Consider the following 12,602-nt stretch of genomic DNA (forward strand, 5'->3'; position numbering starts at 1 on the left):
CTCATCCTTCGGAGAGGTGGGCAGAGACTCAGGAGGGCGTTCTGCGGACACCCTTCTCCTCCGCACAGAAGGCCCGCGGGCTCCCGTGGGGCGTGGCCGGGCAGTCAGGGGTCTGACTCAGAGGTCGGGCGGGGGCGGGGGTGAGTAGGCGGGTGGGGAGGGGGCACACTGCCCACTCTGACACCAGCAAGTTGGTTTCCTGTGGTCTCTGCTCCGGGGGTTTGTGCTTCCAGAAGCCGAGTCAGCGCCGGGCCGCTGGGCTCCAGCAGAAATCCCGGGGAAGAAGGGCCGGGGCGGGCAGCCCTCGCCAGCGGCTGGTTTATAATTAATCATCGCCCATTAAAAAAAAAAAAAAAAGTGAGTCAGCGTTCAGGAACACGATTACTCAAGTTCCTTGGCAGAGGAGGTGGCCATTCTGTTTCTCCCGCAGCTCTGCTTTTGTGGAAGAGGAAAATGGGCTTTTTATTGCCGTTTCTCCGAGAGGCCCTCGGAGCTTGGCCATTGTTGGCGAGCGCAGGACGGAACAGCCCTGCTATTGTTCACACGGTCACCGAGCACGGCCAGAGCAGCGCCATCTGAGCGGGGAAAGGGAAGTGGCCGGAGGCACACATTTCCTGGAACTGGCAAAGCAGAAGCGAAAAGAGGGCTCCTGTCGGCTCTGGACTCGGAGGGAGTGCTCCCCCCAGCACCTCCTGGCCGCTCTGGTCTCATGGAGGCCTGTCCATGGTACAACCAACGCGGTACCGCTAGGCCACTGTGTGTGTGTGTGTCCCCAAAAATATTTTTATTGATTTCAGAGAACAAGAGAGAGACAAATACATCAATGATGAGAGGGAATCATTGATTGGCTGCCTCCTGCACGTTGGACCAAGCCTGCAATCTGGCTTGTGCCCTTCGGTCTGCAGGCTGACGCTCTATCCCCTGAGCCAAACCGGCCAGGGCAGTGGTCGGCAAACTCATTAGTCAACAGAGCCAAATATCCACAGCACAACGATTGAAATTTCTTTTTTTTTTTCTTTTCATTTTTTATTAAGGTATTATATGTGTACATATCTTATCATTGTCCTCCCCCCCCCCAACTCCCATACATGGCCCTCACCCCCCAGTAATTTGACAGTCTGTTTGATGCTTTACTGTCTCTGTATCTATCTTTTTGTTCAACAGTTTATAATGTTCCTTATTATCCATAAATGAGTGAGATCATGTTGTGTTTTTCTTTCATTGACTGGTTTATGTCACTCAGCATGATGTTCTCCAATTCCATCCAGGTTGCTGCAAATGGTGAGAATTCCTTTTTTTTATGGCAGCGTAGTATTCCATTGTGTAGATGTTTTCTGATCCAGTCATCTGCTGACGGGCACCTAGGCTGTTTCCAAATCTTAGCTATTGTAGATTGTGCTGCTATGAACATAGGGGTGCATATGTCCTTTCTGATTGGTGTTTCCAGTTTCTTAGGATATATTCCTAGGAGTGGGATCACTGGGTCAAATGGGAGTTCCATTTTCAGTTTTTTGAGGAAGCTCCATACTGTTCTCCACAGTGGCTGCATTTCCACCAGCAGTGCACGAGGGTTCCTTTTTCTCCACATTCTCGCCAACACTTGTCGTTTGTTGGTTTGTTGACGATAGCCATTCTGGCCTGTGTGAGATGATACCGCACTGTTGTTTTGATTTGCATCTCTCGGATAATTAGTGACTTTGAGCATGTTGTCATGTGCCTCTTGGCCTTCCTTCTGTCTTCTTTTGAAAAGATTCTATTTAGGTCCGTTGCTCATTTCTTTATTGGATCATTTATCTTCCTTTTATTAAGTTGTATAAGCTGGAGATTAAGTGTTGGAGATTAAACCTTTTATCAGTGATGACATTTGCAAATATGTTCTCCCATACAGTGGAATTTCTTGTTGTTTTTGTTGATAGTTTCTTTTGCTGTGAGAAAGCTTTTTATTTTGATGTAGTCCCATTTGTTTATTTTCTTTTTAGTTTCCGTTGCCCGAGGGACAGTATCAGTGAAGAAGTTCTTTTGGCATATGCCTGAGATTTTGCTTTTTGTGGATGCCTCTAGTATTTTTATGGTTTCCCGTCTTATGTTTAAGTCCTGTATCCATTTTGAGTTTCTTTTTGTGTATGGTGTAAGTTGGTGAGCTAGTTTTATTTTTTTGCATGTATCTGTCCAATTTTCCCAACACCATTTATTGAAGAGACTCCATTGTATGTTCATGCCTCCTTTGTCAAATATTAATTGAGCATAGTGGTTTAAGTTGATATCTGGATTCTCTCTATTCTATTCCATTGTATGTTCATTCCTCCTTTGTCAAATATTAATTGAGCATAGTGATTTAAGTTGATATCTGGATTCTCTATTCTATTCCATTGCTCTATGTGTCTGTTCTTGTGCCAGTACCATGCTTTGAGAACAGTTGCTTTGTAATACAGCTTGAAATCTGGTATTGAGATCTCTCCTACTTTGTTCTTCTTTCTCAGGATTGCTCTGGCTACTCGGGGTATTTATTTATTTATTTTTAAAATATATTTTATTGATTTTATACAGAGAGGAAGGGAGAGAGACAGAGAGTTAGAAACATCGATGAGAGAGAGTCATCGATCAGCTGCCTCTTGCACACCCCCCACTGGGGATATGCCCACAACCAAGGTACATGCCCTTGACCAGAATCGAACCTGGGACCCTTCAGTCCTCAAGCCGACGCTCTATCCACTGAGCCAAACCGGTCCCGGCTCGGGGTATTTTTTTTATGCTAGATGAATTTTTGGGGAGTTCTTTCTAGGTCAGTGAAATATGCCATTGGTATTTTAAGGGGGAGTGCATTGAATCTATAGATTGCTTTGGGAAGTATGGACATTTTAATGATGTTGATTCTACCTATCCATGAACATGGTATATTCTTCCATCTGTTTACGTCTTCCTCTGTCTCTTTTGTCAGTGTCCTGTAGTTTTCCGAGTATAGGTCTTTTACCTCCTTAGTTAAGTTTATCCCTAGGTATCTTAATTTTTTTGGTGCCATGGTAAATGGGATTGCTTTTTTAGTCTCTCTTTCTGTAAGTTCACAGTTGGTGTATAGAAAGGCCATAGATTTCTTGGCGTTAATTTTGTATTCTGCTACATTGCCGAATTTATTACGACAATTAGTTTTTTGATGGAGTCTTTTGGGTGAAATTTCTTTTGAGAGCCAAATTTTTTAAACTTCTTCTAACGCCACTTCTTCAAAATAGACTCGCCCAGGCCGTGGTATTTTGTGAAGAGCCACACTCAAGGGGTCAGAGAGCCGCACGTGGCTCTCAAGCCGTGGTTTGCCAACCGCTGGGCCAGGGCAGTGAGTGAGCTGATTTTAATGTGGAGACCCTGTCCAGGTGGAGACCATGTAGGTGCCCTGCATGCAGCAAACATTCATGAAGCACCCACTGAACTCTCTGATGGGTGCCTGCAGGAGCCCGCGGCCCCGTCGCTACGGTCGGGGGTGGGGAGCGGTGTAGAGCCCAGGACAGCGCCCTGTGAGACGTGCCAGTGAAAGGAGCCGCCCGTGGTCCTCGGCCCCACCTGGACCTTCGTGCCGCCTGCCCCGTGTTTGTATGGGTGCTTCCGGGGCCTGTGAGTTCCGATGGCTGCTCCTCAGCTGGCGGGGGTATGCCGCACGCACGCACCCCGCCATGGAGCCCCCGCCCGCAGGCAGGAGTGTCTCCACCTTTATTCCTGCAGGAGCTTACTGTCCCTGCTGGGTGCAATCCTTACAGCTGCTTTATCGGGTGGAAAACGGGAAGGTGAAAATACCCATACAGTGATCAGAAGTGTCTGTGTGTCTTCTAACCATGACCTCATTCAGGCACCGCTGGGAATCGGTGTGGGAACCGGGAGTGGTGAGCTGTATCTCCACCAGGCGCTTTTTGGACCGAAATCCATTGGACTGTGCATTCCGTTATGAGGGAAAAGGACACGTGTGACACACACACACACACACACACACACACACACACACACACACGGACCAGCAATTCTCCTCGGGGGAACTCGGAGAACTGCAGCCAAAGCCACATGTGAGAAAGTCGGTAGCCACAGTCTGAGATGTGACTCACACCTCCTCCACGGGAGATGGGGGTCTGCTGTGGCCACAGGGCCGAGTGTCACACGGCGGTGGAAACACACACACACACACACACACACACACACACACACACGGGCACTCCCTGTGGGCGTGAACCACAGAAACACCACGAATGGTAAAACACATCACGTGAGCAGTGAGTCTCATTTCCAGAGCCGGGGGGGGGGGGGGGGGGGCCGATTGCCCTGGCCAGTGTGGCTCAGCGGTGAGGGCAGCCCACTGGCCTAAGGTCTCGGGTTTGATTCCCAGTCAAGGGCCTGGACCGCGGGTGCAGGTTCAGTCTCTGGCTCAGGTCAGGGTGTGTGTGCGCGCGGTAAGCAGCCAACCGCTATCTCTTTCTCATGTCCATGTTTCTCCCCCCTACCCACTTCCCTTCCCTTCCACTCTGTCTGAAAATCAAGGGGAAGAATATCCTTGGGTGAGGATTGAAAAAAAAGTTAGGGAGAATAAGCCCAGAACGGAACGCTGTGTGCAGGTGGGAGGCTGGAGGGTGCAGAAGTGTGTGTGTGTGTGTGTGTGTGTGTGTGTGTGTGTGGGGTGCTTCAGGGACAGTGATTGCGCTACTTGTTCCTCTGCGGCCTGGGGCAGAGTTCGGGCTCCCCGTGGTGAGGTGAGCGGGCGGCTGGAAGGCGGCCTGTGTGACCAGGCAGGGCCCAGGCCCAGGCCCAGGCGACGCCGTCTCTGTCCCTTCGGTGCACGTGTCCCTGGTCCCTGCACCGTGGCCGATGGCCGGTTGGCACCGCCAGCCTGGCTTTGGGAATGCCGACCTCGGGGAGGCCCTGAGCCTCAGGCCCTCCTTCCTGACAGCTACTCGGATAGGGCGGGAGGAAGGACAGTGGGCCAGGTGTGAGGTTAAAACCCTCCCCGAGCGAGAAGGCTCTGCGGGTCCGGGTCGGGGTCCGGGTCCGGGTCCGGGTCCAGGGGAGACCGGTGCTCCTGCGCCAGGCCCCGGAGCAGGGGCGGGAGGGGAGGCCAGGGGCTCCAGCAGCTGCTGGCCGCCCCGGAGCCTCGGGCCAGACTGATGGCTGCCGCCGGCTGAGAAGGGGCTGCACATTTGGTGTGAAGGACCCAGGGTGCTTCGTGGGAAACTGGCTCCAGTCCCGGGCCCAGGGCCCTCAGCTGGTCGGACTCACTAGGCAGACGGGTTAATGAGTGGGCCCCAGGTGGGCTCTGGCTGGTGTGGCTCAGGGAGAGTGTCTGCCCACATGCCGAAGGTTTTGAGTTCGGTTCCAGGTCAAGGGCACGTGTTTGGGCTGCAGGTTTGGTCCGATCCCGTAGGGCTGGCTGGTCCGGGAGACTGTGGGAGGCAACACATTGATGTGTCTCTCTCCCACCGATGTTTCCCTCCTTCCCTCCCTGATTAAAATTGACTACCCAGAAACCCTCATATCCATGAACTTGGTACTACATCAGGGAGATTTGTGGCAGGATGTGGCACTCAATGACCCGAGTGACACATGGTGTCTTCATTCGCCTAGGAAAAACTCTCCCTCCCTCCCTCCCTCTCTAGAAAAATCATTGGAAAAAATATCCTCGGGTGAGGATCAACAGCAACAAAAATTAGTCCAAGGGGGTTGGGCTAATTTAGATCTTCGAGTGCGAATATATAATCTGTACTAAAAAAAAAAAAGTTTACTTGTTCCTGTGATTTTGGACACGATGCTGTGAACAGGCCCTCAAAGGGATTTCTAGTCGAAAGAGTGGGGAGGCCGGATCGAGCTTCCGAAGGCTCCGGGGCAGCGGGGCCGGGGTGGGGGTGGGGGCAGCGGGGTCGGGGTCGGGGGGGGGGCAGCGGGGTCGGGGTGGGGGGCAGCGGGGTCGGGGTGGGGGGGCAGCGGGGTCGGGGTGGGGGGCAGCGGGGTCGGGGTGGGGGGGCAGTGGGGTCGGGGTGGGGGGGCAGCGGGGTCGGGATGGGGGGGCAGCAGGGTCAGTGGGGGGCAGCGGGGTCGGGGTCGGGGTGGGGGGCAGCGGGGTCGGTGGGGGGGCAGCGGGGCCGGGGTGGGGGGGCAGCGGGGCCGGTGGGGGGGCAGCGGGGCCGGTGGGGGGGCAGCAGGGCCGGGGTGGGGGGCAGCGGGGTCTGTGGGGGGGCAGCGGGGCCGGGGTGGGGGGCAGCGGGGTCGGGGGGCAGCGGGGTCGGGGTGGGGGGCAGCGGGGTCGGGGTGGGGGGGCAGCGAGGTCGGGGTGGGGGACAGCGGGGTCGGGGTGGGGGGTAGCGGGGTCGGGGTGGGGGGCAGCGGGGTCGGGGTGGGGGGCAGCGGGGCCGGGGTGGGGGGGCAGCGGGGTCGGTGGGGGGCAGCGGGGTCGGGGTGGGGGGCAGCGGGGTCGGGGTGGGGAGCAGCGGGGTCGGGGTGGGGGGGCAGCGGGGTCGGGGTGGGGGGGCAGCGGGGTCGGGGTGGGGGGGCAGCGGGGTGGGGCAGCGGGGTCGGTGGGGGGCAGCGGGGTCGGGGTGGGGGGCAGCGGGGTGGGGGGGCAGCGGGGTCGGGGTGGGGGGGCAGCGGGGTGGGGCAGCGGGGTCGGTGGGGGGCAGCGGGCTCGGGGTGGGGGGCAGCGGGCTCGGGGTGGGGGGAAGGCAGCAGCTGGGGCCTGGGGGCCTCGGGAGGCTGTTGCCATCACCCGGGTGGAGGCCTGGCCCAGGGGTGGGCTTGGGAAACGTTTAGTGTTGATAAGGTGACCAGACGTCCCGCTTCTGGCGGGACAGCCCCGATTCCCAACAGTTTGTCCCGCGTCCCACGGCGTTTTAAAACAGTCCCGATTTTCCGAAAAATTGTTAAAAATCGGGACATTGCCGAAACCGGTTTGGCTCAGTGGATAGAGCGTCGGCCTGTGGACTGAAAGGTCCCGGGTTCGATCCCGGTCAAGGGCATGTACCGTGGTTGCGGGCACATCCCCAGTGGGGGGTGTGCAGGAGGCAGCTGGTCAATGATTCTCTCTTGTCGACGTTTCTAACTCTCTGTCTCTCTCTTTTCCTCCAAGTAAAAAACAAACAAAAACTCGGACGCCCGGTCCCTTCAGTGAAGCCTCCCGGGGCTCCCCCGGTCTGGGATGGAGCTCCTCGTAGGCCGTGGACTTACTGAGCGTCTCCTCTCTCTCCCCAGAGGCGGAGGGCGACGTGCTGACCAGCCGGCCCGGCGCCAACGTGACGCTGACCTGCCCGGGCGGGCGGCCCGGCGACAACGCCACCGTCCGCTGGGCGCGCGGGCACCGGCCGGCCGGCGCGGGCGCGAGGCTGCTGCTGCGCGCCGTGCAGCCCGGCGCCTCGGGGAACTACTCCTGCTCCCGCGACGGCCGCCCCGCGGGCACCGTGCGCCTGCTGGTGGAGGGTGAGTGTGCCCGCCGGCCAGCGGCTCTGCCCCCGGCTCCCGGCCTGACCCGGCCACTCCTGTCTCTCCCTTGGCCCGTGGGAGAGAGAACAACCCCCAAAAGAGGGGCTTTGGGGTCCCGCGGGCCTGCTGTGGGGCCCCAGGCAAGCCCGCCCTCTTTCCAGCTTCCTTCTCGAACACGAAGGGGGGATGGTCAGGAAGGGGGGCGGGAATTCCAGCGGGGTGGGGTGGGTGAGGCAGGCGGGATGGGTGAGGCAGGCCGGCGGGGCGGTGAGGGCTGGAGGGGGAGCACCGGGCCTGCTGTGGCTCCTCCTTCCCAGGTAACTGCTCTGCTCCGCAGGCTCCTCTCTGGTGAAGCAGGTTGACTTCATTACCTTCCCTCTGAGCCCGGGCAAAGGTTAAATGAGAGAGCACGTGTGTGTAGATGCACACGTGTCCATGTGATGCTGGACACTGCATCGTCCCACTCCAATGCTCTTTTTCTTCCTTTAAAAAAAAAAAAAAGATTTTATTGTGTTTTGTTTTTTTTTTACAGAGAGGAAGGGAGAGGGATAGTCAGAAACATCGATGAGAGAGAAACATCCATCAGCTGCCTCCTGCACTCCCACTACTGGGATGTGCCGGCAACCAAGGTACATGCCCTTGACTGGAATCGAACCTGGGACTCTTCAGTCCCCAGACAGACGCTCTCTCTACCACTGAGCCAAACTGGCTTCGGCAGTGAGGTCCTTTCGTTCCCCAGCCCCTGTGTGTGTGTGGCTGTGTGTGGCCGAGGCGCCAGAGCTGGGTGGGAGGTGAGCCGGGCTCAGCCGGGGGCTCTCCGGGAAGACGGGGGGAGAGCTCACCTCGGCCCGCCCGGCGTGCTGCCCTCCAGGTCCCCCCGAGGAGCCCGCGATCTCCTGCTTCCGCAAGAGCCCTATCAGCAACGTGGTCTGCGAGTGGAGCCCCCGCAGCCCGCCGTCCCCGGGCACCAGGGCCGTGCTGCTGGTGCGGAGGTCGTAAGTATCCTGGTCTGGGGTCTGGGCTGTGCTGTGTCTGCTCATCCTTTAAAAAAAAAAAAAAAAATTAAAAAAATATATATAATTGATTTTTTTTTTTTTTACAGAGAAGGAGAGCGATAGAAACATCGATCAGCTGCCTCCTACACACCTCCTATTGGGGATGTGCCCGCAACCAAGGCACATGCCCTTGACCGGAATCGAACCTGGGAACCTTGAGTCCGCAGGCTCACGCTCTATCCACTGAGCCAAACCGGTCAGGGCTGTCTGCTCATCCTTAACGGAGGCCCTGGGTCGGGGCCTCTCAGAGGAGCCACGTGGTACTGGGCAGCCAGTGGTTCCAAAATTTTCCCCTCAGAAAACATTAGGAAGTAATCCCTCCAGGATTAAGAGGAGGGAACGAGAGAGGAAACCGGGCTGGGATGCCTGTCCTGTCAGCTAGGACACCTGCCGGGAAGGGCGTGTGACTTTCCTCTTTAACAGATAAACGGACGTTTCCGAGAAACTGATTTAAGAGAAACCGATTTACGTGCGTAAGGTCACCGTGCTGGCCGCTCTGCTCGGAGCCCAGCCCAGTCCTGATATTCAGTATTCAGCGCAGAGGGCGGGCGTTGTCCCGAAGATGCAAATGGCCCCGGGAGGGGAGGGGAAGCCGCTCATTGTTGTGTCCAGGTGTCGGGGCCTGGGAGCTTATCCGGAGTTTCCATGACAATGGCAGACGGAGGAAGCGGTGACAGGCCGAGAGGGGGCAGGCCGAGAGGGGGCCGGAGAGGGGGCTGGAAGTCACACCTGCCCGGCGGAGGGGGGTGGGGGGGAGGGGCGGTGTCAGGTCCCTTTGCTCTAGGACAGGGGTCAGCAAACCGCGGCTCCAGAGCCACATGCGGCTCTTTGGCCCCTTGAGTGTGGCTCTTCCACGGCCTGGGTGAGTCTAATTTGAAGTAGCGGCGTTAGAAGAAGTTTAAGTTTAAAAAACGTGGCTCTCGAAAGAAATTTCCATCGTCGTCCTGTTGATAGTGGGCGAAAGGGTTTGCCGACCACGGCGCTGGGAGCCGGGGTGAGTCCTGGCGGGCTGTGGAGGACGGGGAGGTGCTGGAAACCCGCACACCGCAGAGTGTTCTGTCCCCACCCAGGGCCCAGGGCCCCCTCTCAGCCCAGGCGTCTCTGAGTTTGGGCTGTCTGTCACCAGAGGATCAAAAAGTCTGAACAGTGAGTTCAACCGGGTGATTCAGTTCCCGGGGTCGCTGCCTAGACCAGCCTATGGCAAGTTTATTAGAATACTTTGTGTGTTTGCTACTGGCATTTTCACACACACACACACACACACACACACACACACAGAGAGAGAGAGAGAGAGAGAGAGAGAGAGAGAGAGAGAGAGAGTTTAGCTCACACCCTCCTCCTGTCAGCAGCCTCAGGCATTCTGTCCTCCTCCTGGGTCCGGTGCCTCTGCCTTGAGGTGAGGGAGGAAGTGGAGTAGGGAGACTGTGAGAACCTGGGGGACCCCACCACCCACTCAGGCCCGACTCGGACCGGGCTACGGGGTGAACAGGCCCGGGAGGGAGGAGGCTTTGTGTGTGTCTGCTCTGTGCACACACCACACCCTCCCCAGCTGTGCTTGCTCACCATTCGCTCCCCCGGGTTCCTTCGGGTTCCTTCGGGGAGTCCGGCACCCGCTGGGGGCCGGGCTGTGGGATGGAGGAGGGAAGAGGGAGGAAGGGAAGCTCTAGCTCCCACTGGAAAGGCTGGGGCGGGCTTCCCGGAAGCTTGCTCTGGGCCTGGGGTTCAAACCCCTCACGGGAGGTTGGTGGGTGATGCATCACCCCCGAGGCGGGGCGGGCGGCTGCTGGGGCCTCGCAAGCCCACGCACGTCAGACGCAGGCGAGGTCTCCGGCTCCGGGGCCAGGCGCCGTGTCTGACTCACCGCCCGTGTCCTCCGTCACCCAGCCTTCTGTTCCAGGCTCACCTGACGGAAATGCTCCAGCCTCCTCCGAACCCGGCACGCTGTGCTTCTGGACGGCCTTTCTCCTGGCCGCCCCAGGCCCCCAAACCCTCTCCAGTGGCCGGCGGGCCTGAGGTCAGGGAGGAAGGAGCCTTCAAGTCATTTCTGCAGCCCCTGCCTTCCCAGGAGCACAGGACCTGGCAGAGCGCACACACACACACACACACACACACACACACACAGCCCGTGTCAGCACCTTGGACCCGTGGGCTCCAGCTAGATGTTTTACACGCATTTTTCAATGAACCCTACCCAACCCCCACCAGGCAGGCACTACTGATATTCCCATGTTCAGACAAGCAAACAAAGGCTCGGAGAGGGTAATTTCCTCAACGTAGCAAGAGCCACCACGTGTGCAGCAGGGACCCAGCGGCAGGGCCAGCCTGCAGAGCCCCCCCCCCTCTCGCCATGCGGCCCCCCCCCAGTCCCGAGTCCTCAGAATCTGAGCGCGGGCTGCTCTCCTGTTGTGTCGGCAGCCAGTACGGTCCGGCGGAAGACTCCCAGGAGCCGTGCCAGTATTCCCGGGAGTCCCAGAAGCTCTCCTGCCAGCTGGCTGTCCCCGAGGGAGATGACTCTTTCTACATCGTGTCCCTGTGCGTGGCCAACAGTGCTGGCGGCAAGGCCAGCAGTCCCCTCCATTTCCAGGGTTACGAGAACCGTACGTGAGCTCTCCCACGCCGCCCCCACCCCTTCCTCTGCTTCCCCCTCGGGCTTCTCGGAGGGGCCGGGCGAGGGTTGGGGAGCTGGGGCCTTCGGGGCTTTCCTTGACCGGAAGTCAGACCGTGGCTGACCAGGGAAGCAGGGGAAGTGCTCGGGGCCGGGGTGGCATCCTGCTGTGGGGGTTTGCACAGCCCGGGGGGGGGGGGTGTTTCTGTCCTCGGCACCCCACGAGAGCATCCTTTTCCCACAGTGAAACCCGACCCACCCGTCAACATCACAGTCACCGCCGTGGACCGGAACCCACGCTGGCTCACCGTCACCTGGCAAGACCCGCCCTCCTGGAACTCCTACTTCTACCGGCTGCAGTTTGAGCTCCGCTACCAGGCCAAAGGCTCCAAGGAATTCACAACGTGGCTGGTAACTCCTCTCCCTTCCTTCGGGATGGAAAAGGGCCCCTGGCTGCCGAGGGGCAGGAGAGAGGCTGCTGGGAAGAAAGCAGTGGGTCTGGGTCCTGTTCCGCACTCACCGCCTGCGTGGCTCTGGAGAAGTCTCTGGCGGGTGTGTGTGTGTGTGTGTGTGTGTGTGTGTGTGTGTGTGTCTTTCTGAAACGGCGGCATGCACTATGACAGGGAAATGAAAACCTCCCCTTTGATAGATTAATTAAAGAAGTAACTGAGACTGGGATGCCAGGAGACAGGCTTTTATTGGAGAGAGGGGTACCTCCGCCGGCTGCTTCCAGAGAGAAAGACCGGAGGGCACCCGGGGGTCTACTTTTAAGGGGAGGAGAGGGGGTGGGGCTTAGGGTACTCAGCACACGCTGATGGGTGATTAGGGACCTAGGGGCTTAGGAATCAGGGGCTTAGGGTATTTGGCAGGTGCTGATGGGTGGTCCAGTGCTTAGATATGTCTGGCTGCACGCAGGTGGGGTTTGCGTCTGTCCATCAATTGAAGGAAGGGGGATCTATCATCCTCCATGGGCCTATCCGTGAGAGTGGCGGAGTGACCCGGGAGAGTGGCGGAGTGACCTGGGAAGCGGTGGGGCTGTGAGCATGTTGGGGTGTGGCCAGCAGGGTTGCACGGTGCACGCCGGTGGGGCAGTGACTTCCAGCTTCTGCCTGTGTTGGCCCAGAGGGCACCCGTGTTTCTGAGCCGCCGGGGTGACGGCAGCCCAGCCGCGTCCCCCGCCAGACCCGGGAGAGGGGGCGCTGAGGGGCGGGCGGCCCGGGCATCCGTGTCCCCGGCGGCGGGTAACGAGCCTCTGCCCCCAGGTCCCGGAGCTCCAGCACCGCTGCACCATCCGCGACGCCTGGAGCGGCAGGAGGCACGTGGTGCAGCTGCGGGCCCGGGAGGAGTTCGGGCACGGCCAGTGGAGCGAGTGGAGCCAGGAGGTCCTGGGCACCCCCTGGACAGGTGGGTGCTGGTGGGCACGGACGGGAGGTCTCCCCTGGGCTGCTGTATCGGCTGCCTATGGCCGTATAACAAGTCACCCCCACCCTCGGGTACAACAGAAA

At 58.5% G+C, this 12,602-nt stretch overlaps 1 protein-coding gene across 2 annotated transcripts in view; it reads left to right on the forward strand.

The window, feature by feature from the left end:
• IL6R (interleukin 6 receptor) overlaps positions 1-12,602 on the forward strand; it is a 42,475-nt gene that overhangs the window by 10,217 nt on the left and 19,656 nt on the right. Inside the window, exons 2-6 of one of the 2 annotated variants that reach the window (XM_084866832.1) lie at positions 7,210-7,434; positions 8,309-8,432; positions 10,908-11,089; positions 11,342-11,508; positions 12,360-12,501. In XM_084866832.1, coding sequence (XP_084722958.1) covers positions 7,210-7,434; positions 8,309-8,432; positions 10,908-11,089; positions 11,342-11,508; positions 12,360-12,501 — 840 coding nt within the window. The remainder of the gene's footprint in view (positions 1-7,209; positions 7,435-8,308; positions 8,433-10,907; positions 11,090-11,341; positions 11,509-12,359; positions 12,502-12,602) is intronic. The other variant, XM_084866833.1, reaches the window with a different exon arrangement.

This window comes from Pipistrellus hanaki (assembly GCF_964339955.1).
Source record: "Pipistrellus hanaki genome assembly, chromosome: 18".
NCBI classification, from domain to species: domain Eukaryota; kingdom Metazoa; phylum Chordata; class Mammalia; order Chiroptera; family Vespertilionidae; genus Pipistrellus; species Pipistrellus hanaki.